Raw genomic sequence first — 15116 nt, 5'->3', positions numbered from 1 at the left:
CAGGCCCGGTGGAGCAGCAGCCCGCCCCGTCTCTCTCCTCCGCCTCCCCCCCTTCCTCTCCCCTGGCCCCGCCACATGGAGACTCTGCCGGGCCACCGCCTATCCCTGGAGAACCCACCTTTCTTGTAAGTGAGGTGCACATATCTGAATAGTGTTTGATTGACTTCTTCCTGAAACATTTTGTAAAGATCACTGCTTTGATTGCCTTGTTGTTATAAATTGATAGATACATGTATTTTTCGATGCTATGGTTCTTGTAATGTACTTACAAGGATATTTCAGTATCTCTCCTTTTCTCTCTGAGTGTCTCTACCATTACCCCCATGGCTGCAGCCACTCTTACCTTATCGCTGTGTTACCTATCCCCTCCAGGCTGCCCCCTCTCACTCTGACACCAGTACCCCAGGAGAAGTCACTACGTGGCCCCCCAATCTGCACCCCGTCCCCCTGGGCCATGGACTGCCACAGCATAATGCAGGAGGTGGATATTTTGGCCTAAACCTGACATGTCCTAGTATCAGAAATCCCGTTAGCAAGAAATCCTGGACTCGCAAATTCAAAAGCTGGGCGTGCAAACTGCGCCACTCCGCCAGCTTGTTCAAGAAGCCCAGAGTCAAGCAAGGTAGCGTGTTTATAGAGAGAGAGAGAGAGAGAGAGAGAGAGAGAGAGAGAAAGAGAGGTTGAATGGGGTGTTTGTTGGTGGGGGTGTTTATCTAAAATACAAATCTTGTCTAGTTACCTTTAGTGTACTCACCCTGCATGACGGGGGTTACTCACCCTGGCCCTGCCTGGGCCTGCATGAGGGGGGTTACTCACCCTGCCTGGGCCTGCATGAGGGGGGTTACTCACCCTGCCTGGGCCTGCATGAGGGGGGTTACTCACCCTGCCTGAGGGGGGTTACTCACCCTGCCTGGGCCTGCATGAGGCGGGTTACTCACCCTGCCTCAGCCTGCATTAGGCCAGAATAATGTAGAAAAGAAGAGAGAAGAAAGAGAGAGATGGGGGGGATCAAATCAAACTTTATTTGTCACATGCACCGAATGCAACAAGTGTAGTGTAGACCTTACCATGAAATGCTTATACAAGCCCTTAACCAACATTGCAGTTCAAGAAAGAGTTATGAAAATATTTACCAAGTAGACTAAAATAAAAAGTAATAATAAAAGGAACAAAATAAAATAACAATAACCAGGCTATATACAGGGGGCACCGGTACTGAGTCAATGTGTGGGGGTACAGGTTAGTTGAGGTCATTTCTACATGTAGGTAGGAGTGAATCAAATCAAATCTAATCAAATTTATTTATATAGCCCTTCGTACATCAGCTGATATCTCAAAGTGCTGTACAGAAACCCAGCCTAAAACCCCAAACAGCAAGCAATGCAGGTGTAGAAGCACGGTGGCTAGGAAAAACTCCCTAGAAAGGCCAATACCTAGGAAGAAACCTAGAGAGGAACCAGGCTATGTGGGGTGGCCAGTCCTCTTCTGGCTGTGCCGGGTGGAGATTATAACAGAACATGGCCAAGATGTTCAAATGTTCATAAATGACCAGCATGGTCGAATAATAATAAGGCAGAACAGTTGAAACTAGAGCAGCAGCACAGTCAGGTGGAAGTTGAAACTGGAGCAGCAGCATGGCCAGGTGGACTGGGGACAGCAAGGAGTCATCATGTCAGGTAGTCCTGGGGCATGGTCCTAGGGCTCAGGTCCTCCGAGAGAGAGAAAGAAAGAGAGAAGGAGAGAATTAGAGAACGCACACTTAGATTCACACAGGACACCGAATAGGACAGGAGAAGTACTCCAGATATAACAAACTGACCCCAGCCCCCCGACACATAAACTACTGCAGCATAAATACTGGAGGCTGAGACAGGAGGGGTCAGGAGACACTGTGGCCCCATCCGAGGACACCCCCGGACAGGGCCAAACAGGAAGGATATAACCCCACCCACTTTGCCAAAGCACAGCCCCCACACCACTAGAGGGATATCTTCAACCACCAACTTACCATCCTGAGACAAGTGACTATGAAGTGACTATGCATAGATAATAAACAGCGAGTAGCAGCAGTGTAAAAAATTAATGGAGAGGCGGGGTGTCAATGTAAATAATCCGGTGGCCATTTTATTAATTGTTCAGCAGTCTTATGGCTTGGGGGTAGAAGCTGTTAAGGATCCTTTTGGTCCTAGACTTGCCGGGCGGTAGCAGAGAAAACAGGTTATAACTTGGGTTACTGGAGTCTTTGACACTTTTTTGGGCTTTCCTTTGACACTGCCTAGTTTATAGGTCCTGGATGGCAGGACACTTGGCCCCAGTGATGTACTGGGAGGAGGAGGAGGAGGAGATAAGAGGAGAGTGTAGGAAGAAAGAGAGAGATGGGGGAGTATGAGGAGGAGGAGAGAAAGGGAGAGTGTAGGAAGAAAGAGAAAGGGGGGGAATGAGGAGGAGGAGAGAAAGGGAGAGTGTAGGAAGAAAGAGAAAGGGGGTTGAGGAGGAGGAGAGAAGAGAAGAGGAGAGTGTAGGAAGAAATAGAAAGGGGGGTTGAGGAGGAGGAGAGAAGAAAAGAGGAGAGTGTAGGAAGAAAGAGAAAGGGGGGTTGAGGAGGAGGAGAGAAGAGGAGAGTGTAGGAAGAAAGAGAAAGGGGGGTTGAGGAGGAGGAGAGGAGGGAAGAGGAGAGTGTAGGAAGAAAGAGATGGACAATATAAGGAGGCTGATGATGAGTTTACATCTGTAACCCTGGAGATTGGAATTGCACCTGGCTACTTGCTGCACCCAGGATATGAGATCATTAGACCCCTTTATGACCCCCACCAGCCCCACTCTGCTCTCAGAGGGTAAAGGCACCTCACACTTTGAGTGCTCACTCACACTTGGAAAATGTCATGACAATCACCCCATTAGAAATGCAATACATTATGCAATGCTTTAGAAATGAGTCAATTGCCTGCCAATATGTTCTGTATGTAATATCCTAGATAATTGACTATACATTGTGCACATTGTTCAGTGCAGGGTTTAGAAGCAACTTCCTATTCGGGTTCTTTCTTACCTGCATAGGCTTTTATAAGGCAGTCATTGTAAATAAGAATTTGTTCTTAACTGGCTTGCCTCGTTAAATAAAGGTTAATTAAAAATAAAATAAATAATAAAATATAAGGCTGAGCCAATAAGCCACATTGTTTTAGAAGACTGCTATGCTTGCATGTATTAGTGTGTTCCACTGTAGTTTAGTTATATGTGAATGTTTATTGTAGATATAGCATGAACATACAGCACGTTACATACCTTATGTTCAACATCTGTGTGTATCACAGGAGGCTGCTGAGGGGAGGACGGCTCATAATAATGGCTGGACCGGAGCAAATGGAATGGAATCAAAGGAAACCATGGAAACCATGTGTTTGATACCATTCCACCAATTCCAGTCATTACCTCAAGCCCGGTCTCCCAAATGAAGGTGCCACCAACCTCCTGTGATATACACACTTTCTGTTTAAAAGCTGCCAAATATCATACAACACGGACAACATCACTGTTTATCCAAGTGAATTCATAATGTCAATCAATTAATTGATTGGTTGATTGATTGATGTTGATTGGTTGATTGACGTGTGATGTTTGCGTGGGGTGTAGTATGTTATTGGGACACTGTCTATGAGTGTGTGAGAGAGAATGGATGTGTGTGGGTGGGTGGGTGAGAGAATGGATGTGTGTGGGAGAGAGAGAATGGATGTGTGTGGGTGGGTGGGCGAGAGAATGGATGTGTGTGGGTGGGGGAGAGAGAGAATGGATGTGTGTGGGTGGGTGAGAGAGAATGGATGTGTGTGGGTGGGTGAGAGAGAATGGATGTGTGTGGGAGAGAGAGAATGGATGTGTGTGGGAGAGAGAGAATGGATGTGTGTGGGTGGGTGAGAGAATGGATGTGTGTGGGTGGGTGGGAGAGAATGGATGTCTGTGGGTGGGTGAGAGAATGGATGTGTGTGGGTGGGTGAGAGAATAGGTGTGTGTGGGAGAGAGATAATGGATGTGTGTGGGTGGGTGAGAGAATGGATGTGTGTGGGTGGGTGAGAGAATGGATGTGTGTGGGAGAGATAGAATGGATGTGTGTGGGTGGGTGAGAGAATGGATGTGTGTGGGTGGGTGAGAGAATGGATGTGTGTGGGTGGGTGAGAGAGAATGGGTGTGTGTGGGTGGGTGAGAGAGAATGGATGTGTGTGGGTGGGAGAGAGAATGGATGTGTGTGGGAGAGAGAGAATGGATGTGTGTGGGAGAGAGAGAATGGATGTGTGTGGGTGGGTGGGTGAGAGAGAATGGATGTGTGTGGGTGGGTGAGAAAGAATGGATGTGTGTGGGAGAGAGAGAATGGATGTGTGTGGGTGGGAGAGAGAGAATGGATGTGTGTGGGTGGGAGAGAGAGAGAATGGATGTGTGTGGGTGGGTGAGAGAGAATGGATGTGTGTGGGTGGGAGAGAGAATGAATGTGTGTGGGTGGGAGAGAGAATGGATGTGTGTGGGAGAGAGAGAATGGATGTGTGTGGGAGAGAGAGAATGGATGTGTGTGGGTAGGAGAGAGAATGGATGTGTGTGGGTGGGAGAGAGAATGGATGTGTGTGGGTGGGAGAGAGAATGGATGTGTGTGGGTGGGTGAGAGAATGGATGTGTGTGGGTGGGAGAGAGAGAGAATGGATGTGTGTGGGTGGGTGGGGATAAACTGAAGCATATGTTGAACTAACTGACCCCTCCCCTAAAATAGATTTATATTTTATGTTATGATTAATCACTTATCTACCACACTTCCCCACATGCTTATTTAAGCATGATTTTATTGTAGATGTACTGTATCTTTAGTTGTCATTTTTGTTTATTCCTGTTGCTGTAATAAAAGGACAGAAAAGCATTGTAAAAATACTATAGTTTTCTAAATCAACGTAATGTACGCACACTTTCCCATAGTCATGTATGTACTGTTAACTTGTATACAATGCATACAGTCACAGGGTGGTGTGCTGATGCTGATGGGATGTCGTGTGATTCAATGATTTTTAACGCTGTTCTTCTGTGTTTGTGGTGTCTGTGTGTCCATGTCTTATCTCTGTGCTGGTCGGTGTGTCCCTCTTTGTGTGTGTTTGTCTCTGTGGCTCTACCTTGTCCACACTCATGTGAATGTCTGTCTCTATGCCTGTCTCTGTGTTCTTGTCTCTCTGTGTTCTTGTCTCTCTGTGTTCTTGTCTCTCTGTGTTCTTGTCTCTCTGTGTTCTTGTCTCTCTGTGTCCTTGTCTCTCTGTGTCCTTGTCTCTCTGTGTATTCTCTTTCTCTTCCCCTTGTTTTTCATTCACCCTCTTTTTACTAGATGGTCACTCTAGAGGCAGCCAGGCAGTCAGAGAGGGAGCTTCCTCCAACCCTACCCACTCACTCAAGGGACGATTTCGGGTACGGCCCATCCAGAAAAAAAAACTAGCCCCCTAGAAAATAGATCTGAAAGGATTAGATAGGTATAAGAATTATGGTAAAATATCCACCCAGTGTACGAGGGGACAAGATACCTACTACCACGTCTAATCAATTATTTCAGATCAATGAGGTGCCTAGAACTTTCTGATAATCCTGAAAATCCCTTCCTGTTTAAATATCAGAATACGCTGGTGGGGGAGGAACACAATCAAAGTTAATGACTCACATTTCTCCAGGTCACCGCAGTGCCTCAGCTCCCCGAGGCCTCTCCCCCCAAAGAGGCAGCCTCCGGTATAGGCAGCAGTCACAGGAAAGTGGGGCGCTTCTCTGTCACCCATACGGAGGCCCAAAGAGAGGAGAAAGAGCTAACAGACAGCTCCCCTGTGTCTCCTGACCTGGAGAGAGAAAGGAGGAGGACCCGAGGGAAAGAGGGAGAGGAAGGGAAGAAGAATCCAGCACTGAACCACCCACCCCGAGGACATGGGCATGGTCACTCACCCCTAGGCAGTAGTGATGATGAGGAGAGTGAAATGGGGGATGAAGACCTGAGGAAGGAGCTGCACAAGATGAGAGAGAAGTGAGACATGGAGGGGACAAGGAAAGATTAGATTATAATGAACCCAATCAAGAAAGAAAGAAACTGAAGTATCTACTGAATTCACCTTTTTCCCATTTTGACTAACCAATTTGTATTCTCTTCCTCCCTCCCATTCCACTTCATCCCTGCCTGCCTATATTCTCAAATGTCCTCACTTTTTCCTCCTCAATTATTTCTGTCTCTCTATTCTGTCTCTCTTTCATTAATGATCTCCCAAACTCCATTCTGTTAATTTCCCTTCCTCCCTCCTCCCTTTCTCCCCTTCCTCTTTCCTCTCCCTGTGTTCTACCTCTTGCCAGACACATCAAGGAGGTGGTGTCCCTGCAAGCTCAGCAGAACACAGAGCTCCAGGAGCTGTACAAACAGCTCCGCTCCCTCCAAGAGCACCGGCCGACCCTGCCTCTGCCCCGCACCCCAACCCTCCCCTCGGGAGCGCCAGCCCTCTCCCCCCGCAGGCCCCGCACGGCCAAAGCCAAGCTCCGGCCCAGACCCCACTCCCACATAGACAACAATGGAGTCACTGGTCACCCTGGTAACCAATCACTCTTCCTGGGTCTACTTTTGGTCTTTCAATCTCGATCTCCTTGTATTTTTCTCTCTCTCCATCCTCCTTCCCCCTACACACAACACCCCATAATGACAACGCAAAAACAGGTTTTTAGATATTTTTTCTCATGTATTGAGAAATGTAAAACAGAAATACTTAATTTACGTAAGTATTCAGACCATTTGCTATGAGACTTGAAATTTAGTTCAGGTGCATCCTGTTTCCATTGATCATCCTTGAGATGTTTGTACAAGTCCATCTGTGGACATGATATGATTTGGAAAGGCACACTCCTGTCTATATAATATCCCACAGTTGACAGTGCATGTCAGAGCAAAAACCAAGCCATGAGGTCGAAGGAATTGTCCATAGAGCTCTGAGACAGGATTGTGTCGAGGCACAGATCTGGGAAAGGCAGTTACCCGAAAGGCACTGTTACCCGGTAGGCCATCATTGTAAATTAGAATTTTTTCTTAACTGACTTGCCGAGTTAAATAAAGGTTAAAAAAAACAAAAACAAAAAAAATGGAGTTTGCCTAAAGGCACCTAAAGGACTCTCAGACCATGAGAAACAAGATTAGCTGGCCTGATGAAACCAAGATTGAACTCTTTGGCCTGAAAGCCAAGCATCACGTCTGAAGGAAACCTGGCACCATCACTATGGTGAAGCATGGTGGTGGCAGCATTACGCAGTGGGGATGTTTTTCAGCGGCAGGTACTGGGAGTCTAGTCAGGATCGAGACAAAGATGAATGGAGCAAAGTACAGAGAGATCCTTGATGAAAGCCAGCTCCAGGGCGCTCAGGACCTCAGACTGGGGCAAAGGTTCACCTTCCATCAAGACAATGACCCTAAGCACACAGCCAATACAACGTATGAGTGTTTGATCAGCTTTCGAACCCAATCGAACATCTCTGAAGAGGCCTGAAAATAGCTGTGCAGCAACGCTCCCCATCCAACCTGACAGAGCTTGAGAGATCTGCAGAGAACAATAGGAGAAACTCCCCAAATACAGGTGTGCCAAGATTTTAGTGTCATACCCAAGAAGACTCAAGGCTGTAATCGCTGCCAAGGTGCTTCAACAAACTACTGAGTAAAGGGTCTGAAATCTTATGTAAATGTGATATTTCCATATATATATATATTTTTTTTTTTAAATAGCAAACATTTCTACAAACTTGTTTTTGTCATTAAGGGGTATTGTGTGTAGATTGATGAGGGGGAAAAAACTATTGAATAACTTTTTGAATAAGGCTGTAACGAAACAAAATGTGGAAAACGTCAAGGGATCTGAATACTTTCCAAAGGCTCTGTACATGTGATATCTGACTGTCTGTTGTATCTCGTGAAGGTATCCAGCAGTCCAGTAGTTTTTCAGGCGGAGAACAGAGCAGACTACCACCGTACTGCAACCCAGAACACACCAACCTACTGACTACTAAAAGAGGTAAGTAAAGGTTTCACCAAAACATAAGACTATTCCTCTTCCTCTGAATAAAGTGTTTGATTGAATATCTTCCCTTTTTCTTTTCTCAGACCACAGTCCTCCCTCCCAAGGTGCCAGGAAGAGCACGTTCACAGATGACTTGCACAGACTGGTTGATGATTGGACGAAGGATACAGTGGGTCCCACCCATCCCAAGCCCTCGCTCAATCAAATCAAGCAGATTCAGCAGGTGCAGGAGTTGAAAGGCTGGCCACAGCCCACAGAGGTAAAGTACAAGGTCCACCCACTTGTGACCTATACGTACAGTTGGTGTACAATTCAGTCTATGACTGCAAGCTACCAATAACTACTACTACTACTGTTGTTACTACTGCTACTGTTACTACTGTTACTACTACTATTACTACTGTTGTTACTACTACCACTACTACTGTTATTACTACTACTACTACTACTACTACTAATGTTTCTACTACTACTACTACTGTTGTTACTACTACTACTGTTACTACTACTACTACTACTACATGAGTCAGAAAAATGTTTTGAGTCTAATAAATCCATTTAATATAGCCATCATAATGAAATCCATTGTTTCTTTATTTGTGATAGGCCTATAAACCTGGGAATGTCTTAGAAATCAAAACATAAGAGCTACATGATACAACTCTATTTTGAGGATTTGGAAAAAGTTGCAAAAAAAGGCATGCACTCTGATCCTTGCACTTCAAGCAGCGAGAGAGAGACAATTGCATTGATGCTCTGCTTGTGTAGCAAGAAAGTTGGTGGATATCAAATCAATTTTAGATGAAATTAAAATGACGGAATTAAAAGTGAAATGAGAAAGAAAGGCTACAATGACAAAAAGCCAACAGTTAGGATGCTATTTACACTATAATCTGAATGAAGTTAATGCTATGTTTAGGCTAACTGTAGGACAGTGAGTAACATTATGGCTAGCCTCAATTAGTTTATTATATCTCGGTTTGATGCAGTCAGACAGGTAATATGTAATCGGATTGGGACGATAAGTTACTAGTAATAAGTCAGTCTAGAGCGAGATAACAGAGGTTACGGTCTCTCCCTCCGTGCTGCGGTGCTCCGAGCCTTTTAATAAAGTAGCAAACCATTGGCTTTTCTGCTGCTTCCCTCACTCGGATCGGACCGGTTGTCCTTTAGATCCTTTTGGAACAGGTTTTAAAAATGCATATTGAGTCCGGGGCTTTCCCATGTCTATTTCGGACTGGAAACTCTGTAACTCCCATCACTATTTGTCCTCATCATTCAGATTATTCAAATTCAATAATGATGTGTTTAGAGACTGACAGACTACACCTGCATTGCTTGCTGTTTGGGGTTTTAGGCTGGGTTTCTGTACAGCACTTTGAGATATCAGCTGATGTACGAAGGGCTATATAAATAAATTTGATTTGATTTGATTTGATTAACAATAGAGCGCTTATTACCAGGCTATTAGCAAGTTTGGTAGGCTACTCATCAGCGCCATTCATTTGCAGTTTTGGACTGGGATTACAGTGACCAACGGTCATAGGCAATTTGACTGCCGTCATGACTCGTGACTGCCTGTGTGGCGGTAATACGGTCACCGCAAAAGCCCTAGTTATTACATACATTATAATGGTATGCTTGGTGCTCATTAGTGTGTCTTGGCTGTCATCTTTCCAGGTGGCTCCTCCAGGTTGGTTCCCTGTGGCACCACTGAACCCCCAGGCCTCCCCAGCCCCAGCTCAGTACACTGCTGGGGGGAGCCTGAGCCAGTGGAGCGGGATGGGGGAACCACCAGGATCACAGCAACAACAACAACAAACGCACATGCCTCAAGTCCCACAGCTGCAGCAAAGTTTACATCTCCAGCAAGCCCAGCCTCCTCACCCATTACAAATACAGCCCTTTCAGCAATCACCTCTATGCCTACAACAACAGCCCCTAATCCAGACTCCACTACTGTCTCAGTCCCTGGCTCCTGTACAGCCACAGACTGGGCAACAACAGATACCCAAGCAGCCCAATGTAGGTGTAGGAGCCTCACCACAGAATCAGAATCAACCTCTGTTGCCTTCCCAGATACCCCAAATGGCCCCGTCATCTGAGCTGGCCCTAGCGCAGCCTGGGTGTCTGATTCCTGGGTCTAGCACAACCGCGGTGGTGGGAACCATAGACACTGGACCTGCTGCTGCTGCCACCGGTGTCCCCGGAGGCACATTCTGCTCCTCCTCCTGCTGCTCTGCTGCAGCTCAACCATCCAGTGCCAAACTTCACCCCACGCCCCCAACCTCAACTCTTCCTCTGGGACAGCAGTGAAATGAAGAAAATAAAAAAAGGGAAGAGTGATGTCGATTATGATGGAACGAGGGAAGGAGAAAAAAGATGGAGAGTGTGTATGTTATGAGAGGTAAATGTCTGAGAATGAGAAAATGGACGCCAGTGGGTTTGTAAAGTTGAGATGGGGAGTGAATGAGAGAGATGGTTGAGTCTATGTAGAGTATGTAGAGTAGAGTATGTACAGACAGAGGGGAAATGTGGAACTCTGGTGGGGTTATTGTTGTGTTTGAGTGTTGAGATGTACAAACTTGCGTAACGTTTGTGTGTGTATTTGTGTGTGTGTTTGTGTTGCCATTGATTTTCTCAATACATATCTCTTGTGTGTTTTGACACCAAGTAACAGTCATGTTATTTTTTTAAATCCAACTAATTTGGACCCTGAACTCTTCTCCCAAGCAGAGACATGAAGGAACACAAACATTATGACATTATTATTCTATTTTTTATTTGTCAATGCTTACTTATATTGAAAACGACTATGGATTTTAGAAGTGCAATTACTAACTGTCATCTAAATTTTATCATCCTGTATTGTTTGTAAGGCATTTAACAAAATATTTTTGTAGAAGCACGTTGACAACAATCAACCAGACATTTACAAGCCAATACAGTGAGCCAACATCTTACATGAACATAGCACAAATGTTTCAACAGGCTACCAATGAGATGTAAAGCAGTTACAACAACAGCATGTTACAGTAACACCACAGAGCATGGTAAAAATGGTGCTACCTGGCTATTATCACTACCACAATGTCACTATGCATACTGTTGTACGGTGTAGTGCACTGGCAAGGCATGTACTTTGTGTATTGTTATATTTGACATTGATAAGTAGTGGTAACAACTAGGTTAGAAGATTTCAAATAACATGTTGATGAGTAACATGATTAAATTCTGATCAATTAATTTCCTTAATACACTGAAAAAATGATTTAATTGATGAATATGTTCAGTGGGCTTTCATTTAAATCTTACTGAATAAACACTCATCGAGACTAAAACTGCATGATCTTATGGCTACAACATACCTTGACTTGCCTGACTTTAGTGCAATCTACTTACAAGTGCTTATATATATATATATATATATATAAGCACTTGTATATATATATATATATATATATATATATATATATATATATATATATATAAGCACTTGTGTATATATATATATATATCACGTCTGCTGCTGTGCACAACAGAAAAACATTTGTTTTAGATAAGTGTTATTTCCTCTACCAGTCTCAGCCCTGCATATTGAAGGTGTCATCCAAGGAAAACAATGATGAGAAAACAAACAAAATGCCAAGTCATTTCATGGTAATGGAGAACCCATGTAAATGTATAGGGGCTGTTCTCACATTGCCTTTTGGAATTAATACTTTACTGTGTGTGTGACTGTGCACCAAAAACGTGGACTATGTACAAGAAGTGCTATAGTTTCTAAACGGTTCACCCTATATGATGAAAATACCCTCAGATTAAAGCAGACAGTCTGCACTTTAACCGCATATTAATTGTATAATTTCCAATCCAAAGTGCTGGAGTACAGAGCCGAAACAACACATCATGTGTCACTGTCTCAATACTTTTAGAGCTCACTGTATGAAACAGACTGCTTCATAGTGAATTGAAAACTCACCCTAAAACTACTGAAAGTGGAAGGACGAAAACAAAACATTGACATTTCTATTGGGGAGCTAAAACAGTTTGTGCTTACGCTTATGGTTGTTCAAAAAGTCAAACCGTTACAAATTGCATATGAATATAGAGTTTAACATAATGGTTTTCAGTATTTGTTGTTTTTTTATGAGTTTTTTTTATGAGACAACCCACATTTTCACAGTAATATAGTTGCTGATTATTAGTGGAGTGGAGGAAGTGCTGTCAAGTCAACACTAACATGTTGACCTTATGTCACAGCTTAAAGATATTCACGAAAAGGAAATGTGGAACTCACCCTTTCCTGAAGTGTTACCAAAATGTAATCTAAAATAAGAAAATATTATTTTTGTATTTTGAAATGGGGTTGTACAAAATGTAAAATGGTGTTCTTCTGATCAACATTTAAAATCTGAGGTTATCTGATACTAGAAAACATTGGTTCTCATCTCTGTTGATGGAGTCCCCCCCATGCATATATTACAGCGAGGGAAAAAAGTATTTGATCCCCTGCTGATTTTGTATGTTTGCCCACTGACAAAGAAATGATCAGTCTATCATTTTAATGGTAGGTTTATTTGAACAGTGAGAGACAGAATAACAACCAAAGAATCCAGAAAAACGCATGTTAAAAATGTTATAAATTGATTTGCATTTTAATGAGGGAAATAAGTATTTGACCCCCTCTCAATCAGAAAGATTTCTGGCTTCCAGGTGTCTTTTATACAGGTAACAAACTGAGATTAGGAGCACACTCTTAAAGGGAGTGCTCCTAATCTCAGTTTGTTACCTGTATAAAAGACACCTGTCCACAGAAGCAATCAATCAATCAGATTCCAAACTCTCCACCATGGCCAAGACCAAAGAGCTCTCCAAGGAAATCAGGGACAAGATTGTAGACCTACACAAGGCTGGAATGGGCTACAAGACCATCGCCAAGCAGCTTGGTGAGAAGGTGACAACAGTTGGTGCGATTATTTGCAAATGGAAGAAACACAAAAGAACTGTCATCTCCTTCGACCTGGGGCTCCATGCAAGATCTCACCTAGTGGAGTTGCAATGATCATGAGAACGGTGAGGAATCAGCCCAGAACTACACGGGAGGATCTTATCAATGATCTCAAGGCAGCTGGGACCATAGTCACCAAGAAACCAATTGGTAACACACTACGCCATGAAGGACTGAAATCCTGCAGCGCCCAAAAGGTCCCCCTGCTCAAGAAAGCACATATACATGCCCGTCTGAAGTTTGCCAATGATAATCTGAATGATTCAGAGGACAACTGGGTGAAAGTGTTGTGGTCAGATGAGACCAAAATGGAGCTCTTTGGCATCAACTCAACTCGCAGTATTTGGAGGAAGAGGAATGCTACCTACGACCCCAAGAACACCATCCCCACCGTCAAACATGGAGGTGGAAACATTATGCTCTGGGGGTGTTTTTCTGTTAAGGGGACAGGACAACTTCACCGCATCAAAGGGACGATGGACGGGGCCATGTACCGTCAAATCTTGGGTGAGAATCTCCTTCTCTCAGCCAGGGCATTGAAAATGGGTCGTGGATGGGTATTCCAGCATGACAATGACCCAAAACACACAGCCAAGGCAACAAAGGAGTGGCTCAAGAAGAAGCACATTAAGGTCCTGGAGTGGCTTAGCCAGTCTCCAGACCTTAATCCCATAGAAAATCTGTGGAGGGAGCTGAAGGTTCTAGTTGCCAAACGTCAGCCTCGAAACCTTAATGACTTGGAGAAGATCTGCAAAGAGGAGTGGGACAAAATCCCTCCGGAGATGTGTGCAAACCTGGTGGCCAACTACAAGAAACGTCTGACCTCTGTGATTGCCAACAAAGGTTTCGCCACCAAGTACTAAGTCATGTTTTGCAGAGGGGTCAAATACTTATTTCCCTCATTAAAATGCTAATCAATGTATAACATTTTTGACATGTGTTTTTCTGGATTTTTTGGTCGTTATTCTGTCTCTCACTGTTCAAATAAACCTACCATTAAAATGATAGACTGATCATTTCTTTGTCAGTGGGCAAATGTACAAAATCAGCAGGAGATACTTTTTTCCCTCACTGTATGTTCATCTTAGACTATGTGTTGAAACAGAGCTACATCATGTTTCAATTACGAGAGGTTTCGTCAGCGTGGATATAATCATAGGGTTATCTCAACTTGTTTTATCTCTATGGTAATATTGTCTTACATTTCACATCTTGACTCACTGGACAAACAGCAAAACATTATCAAGGGGCAGGCCTAGACTATCTATAGGCCATTAGGATCTTCTATATGACACATATTTGAGTGTCCAGATATTACACTAGATTCGGAACCAATGATTTATAAAGATATTTAAACAGAAAAACATATTAATAAAACGTATGTTGCTGGTGATTTAGCCTTTGTAAAATGTTAACTAATTTAATTGTTGATTTTATTTATGTTTTGTAACTAATCAAAATAAATGGTGTTAAACATCAAACTGTTAATGGGCATTTTGTTGCTTATTCTATTGGACCCACACCTGTCCTCAATTTCCCCAGTCTTGTCATTATATGGTTGAAATAATGTATTTTATTACAGACCTAGGTGGATAGGGTGTAATATCTGCTTGTTAGGGTTATTACAGTTGAATGATTACCTCCCTGTAATGTAAATATTGTTTCATTTTGTCTGCCTACATCACATATTATCCATTTGATTGAACAGATACTGTAGAGGCCGCTCCGATAATGAAAATAAATGTCTTCAAAAATGGAAGGCATTTGGGAGGAGGTAAGATCAGGTGGGACTATTCCAGCCAATGACAGGGCAGATACGCGTGTGAACAACAGGCACAAAGGTGTCCACTAGTTACCACAAGCACAAAGTCAAAATGGGCTATATCGTAAGAATTCATGAAAACAAAAATGTGCTTTTTGGTCTTAATTTAAGATTAGGGTTAGCAGTGTGGTTAAGGTTAGATTTAAAAGCACACTTTAAGAGGATACATTGTGGAAGTGGGCGGGGTTATATTTTGTGGCTGTGGTAACTAGTGACAACCAGGACCAACTCCGAA

At 43.6% G+C, this 15116-nt stretch overlaps 1 protein-coding gene across 6 annotated transcripts in view; it reads left to right on the top strand.

Moving 5' to 3' along the window:
* Nucleotides 1-14540, top strand: part of LOC109907075 (serine/threonine-protein kinase WNK2) — an 85307-nt gene extending 70767 nt beyond the window's left edge. For 2 of the 6 annotated variants that reach the window (XR_004203724.1, XM_031794646.1), the window contains 7 exons: nt 373-622; nt 5351-5430; nt 5688-6028; nt 6349-6581; nt 7947-8042; nt 8132-8307; nt 9729-14540. Coding sequence is in view for 3 of the 6 variants with exons in the window: in XM_031794646.1 (XP_031650506.1) it covers nt 373-622; nt 5351-5430; nt 5688-6028; nt 6349-6581; nt 7947-8042; nt 8132-8307; nt 9729-10364 (1812 nt within the window). In the remaining 3 variants the exon portion in view is untranslated. Of the gene's footprint in view, nt 1-372; nt 623-5350; nt 5431-5687; nt 6029-6348; nt 6582-7946; nt 8043-8131; nt 8308-9728 lie in introns of those variants that run through there. The other 4 variants (XM_031794647.1, XR_004203723.1, XM_031794648.1 and 1 more) reach the window with 4 other exon arrangements.
* The last annotated feature ends 576 nt before the right edge of the window (nt 14541-15116 follow it).

This window comes from Oncorhynchus kisutch, linkage group LG17 (genome assembly GCF_002021735.2).
Source record: "Oncorhynchus kisutch isolate 150728-3 linkage group LG17, Okis_V2, whole genome shotgun sequence".
In the NCBI taxonomy this organism is placed as follows: Eukaryota; Metazoa; Chordata; class Actinopteri; order Salmoniformes; family Salmonidae; genus Oncorhynchus; species Oncorhynchus kisutch.
This window is presented reverse-complemented; position numbering and strand designations above follow the sequence as displayed.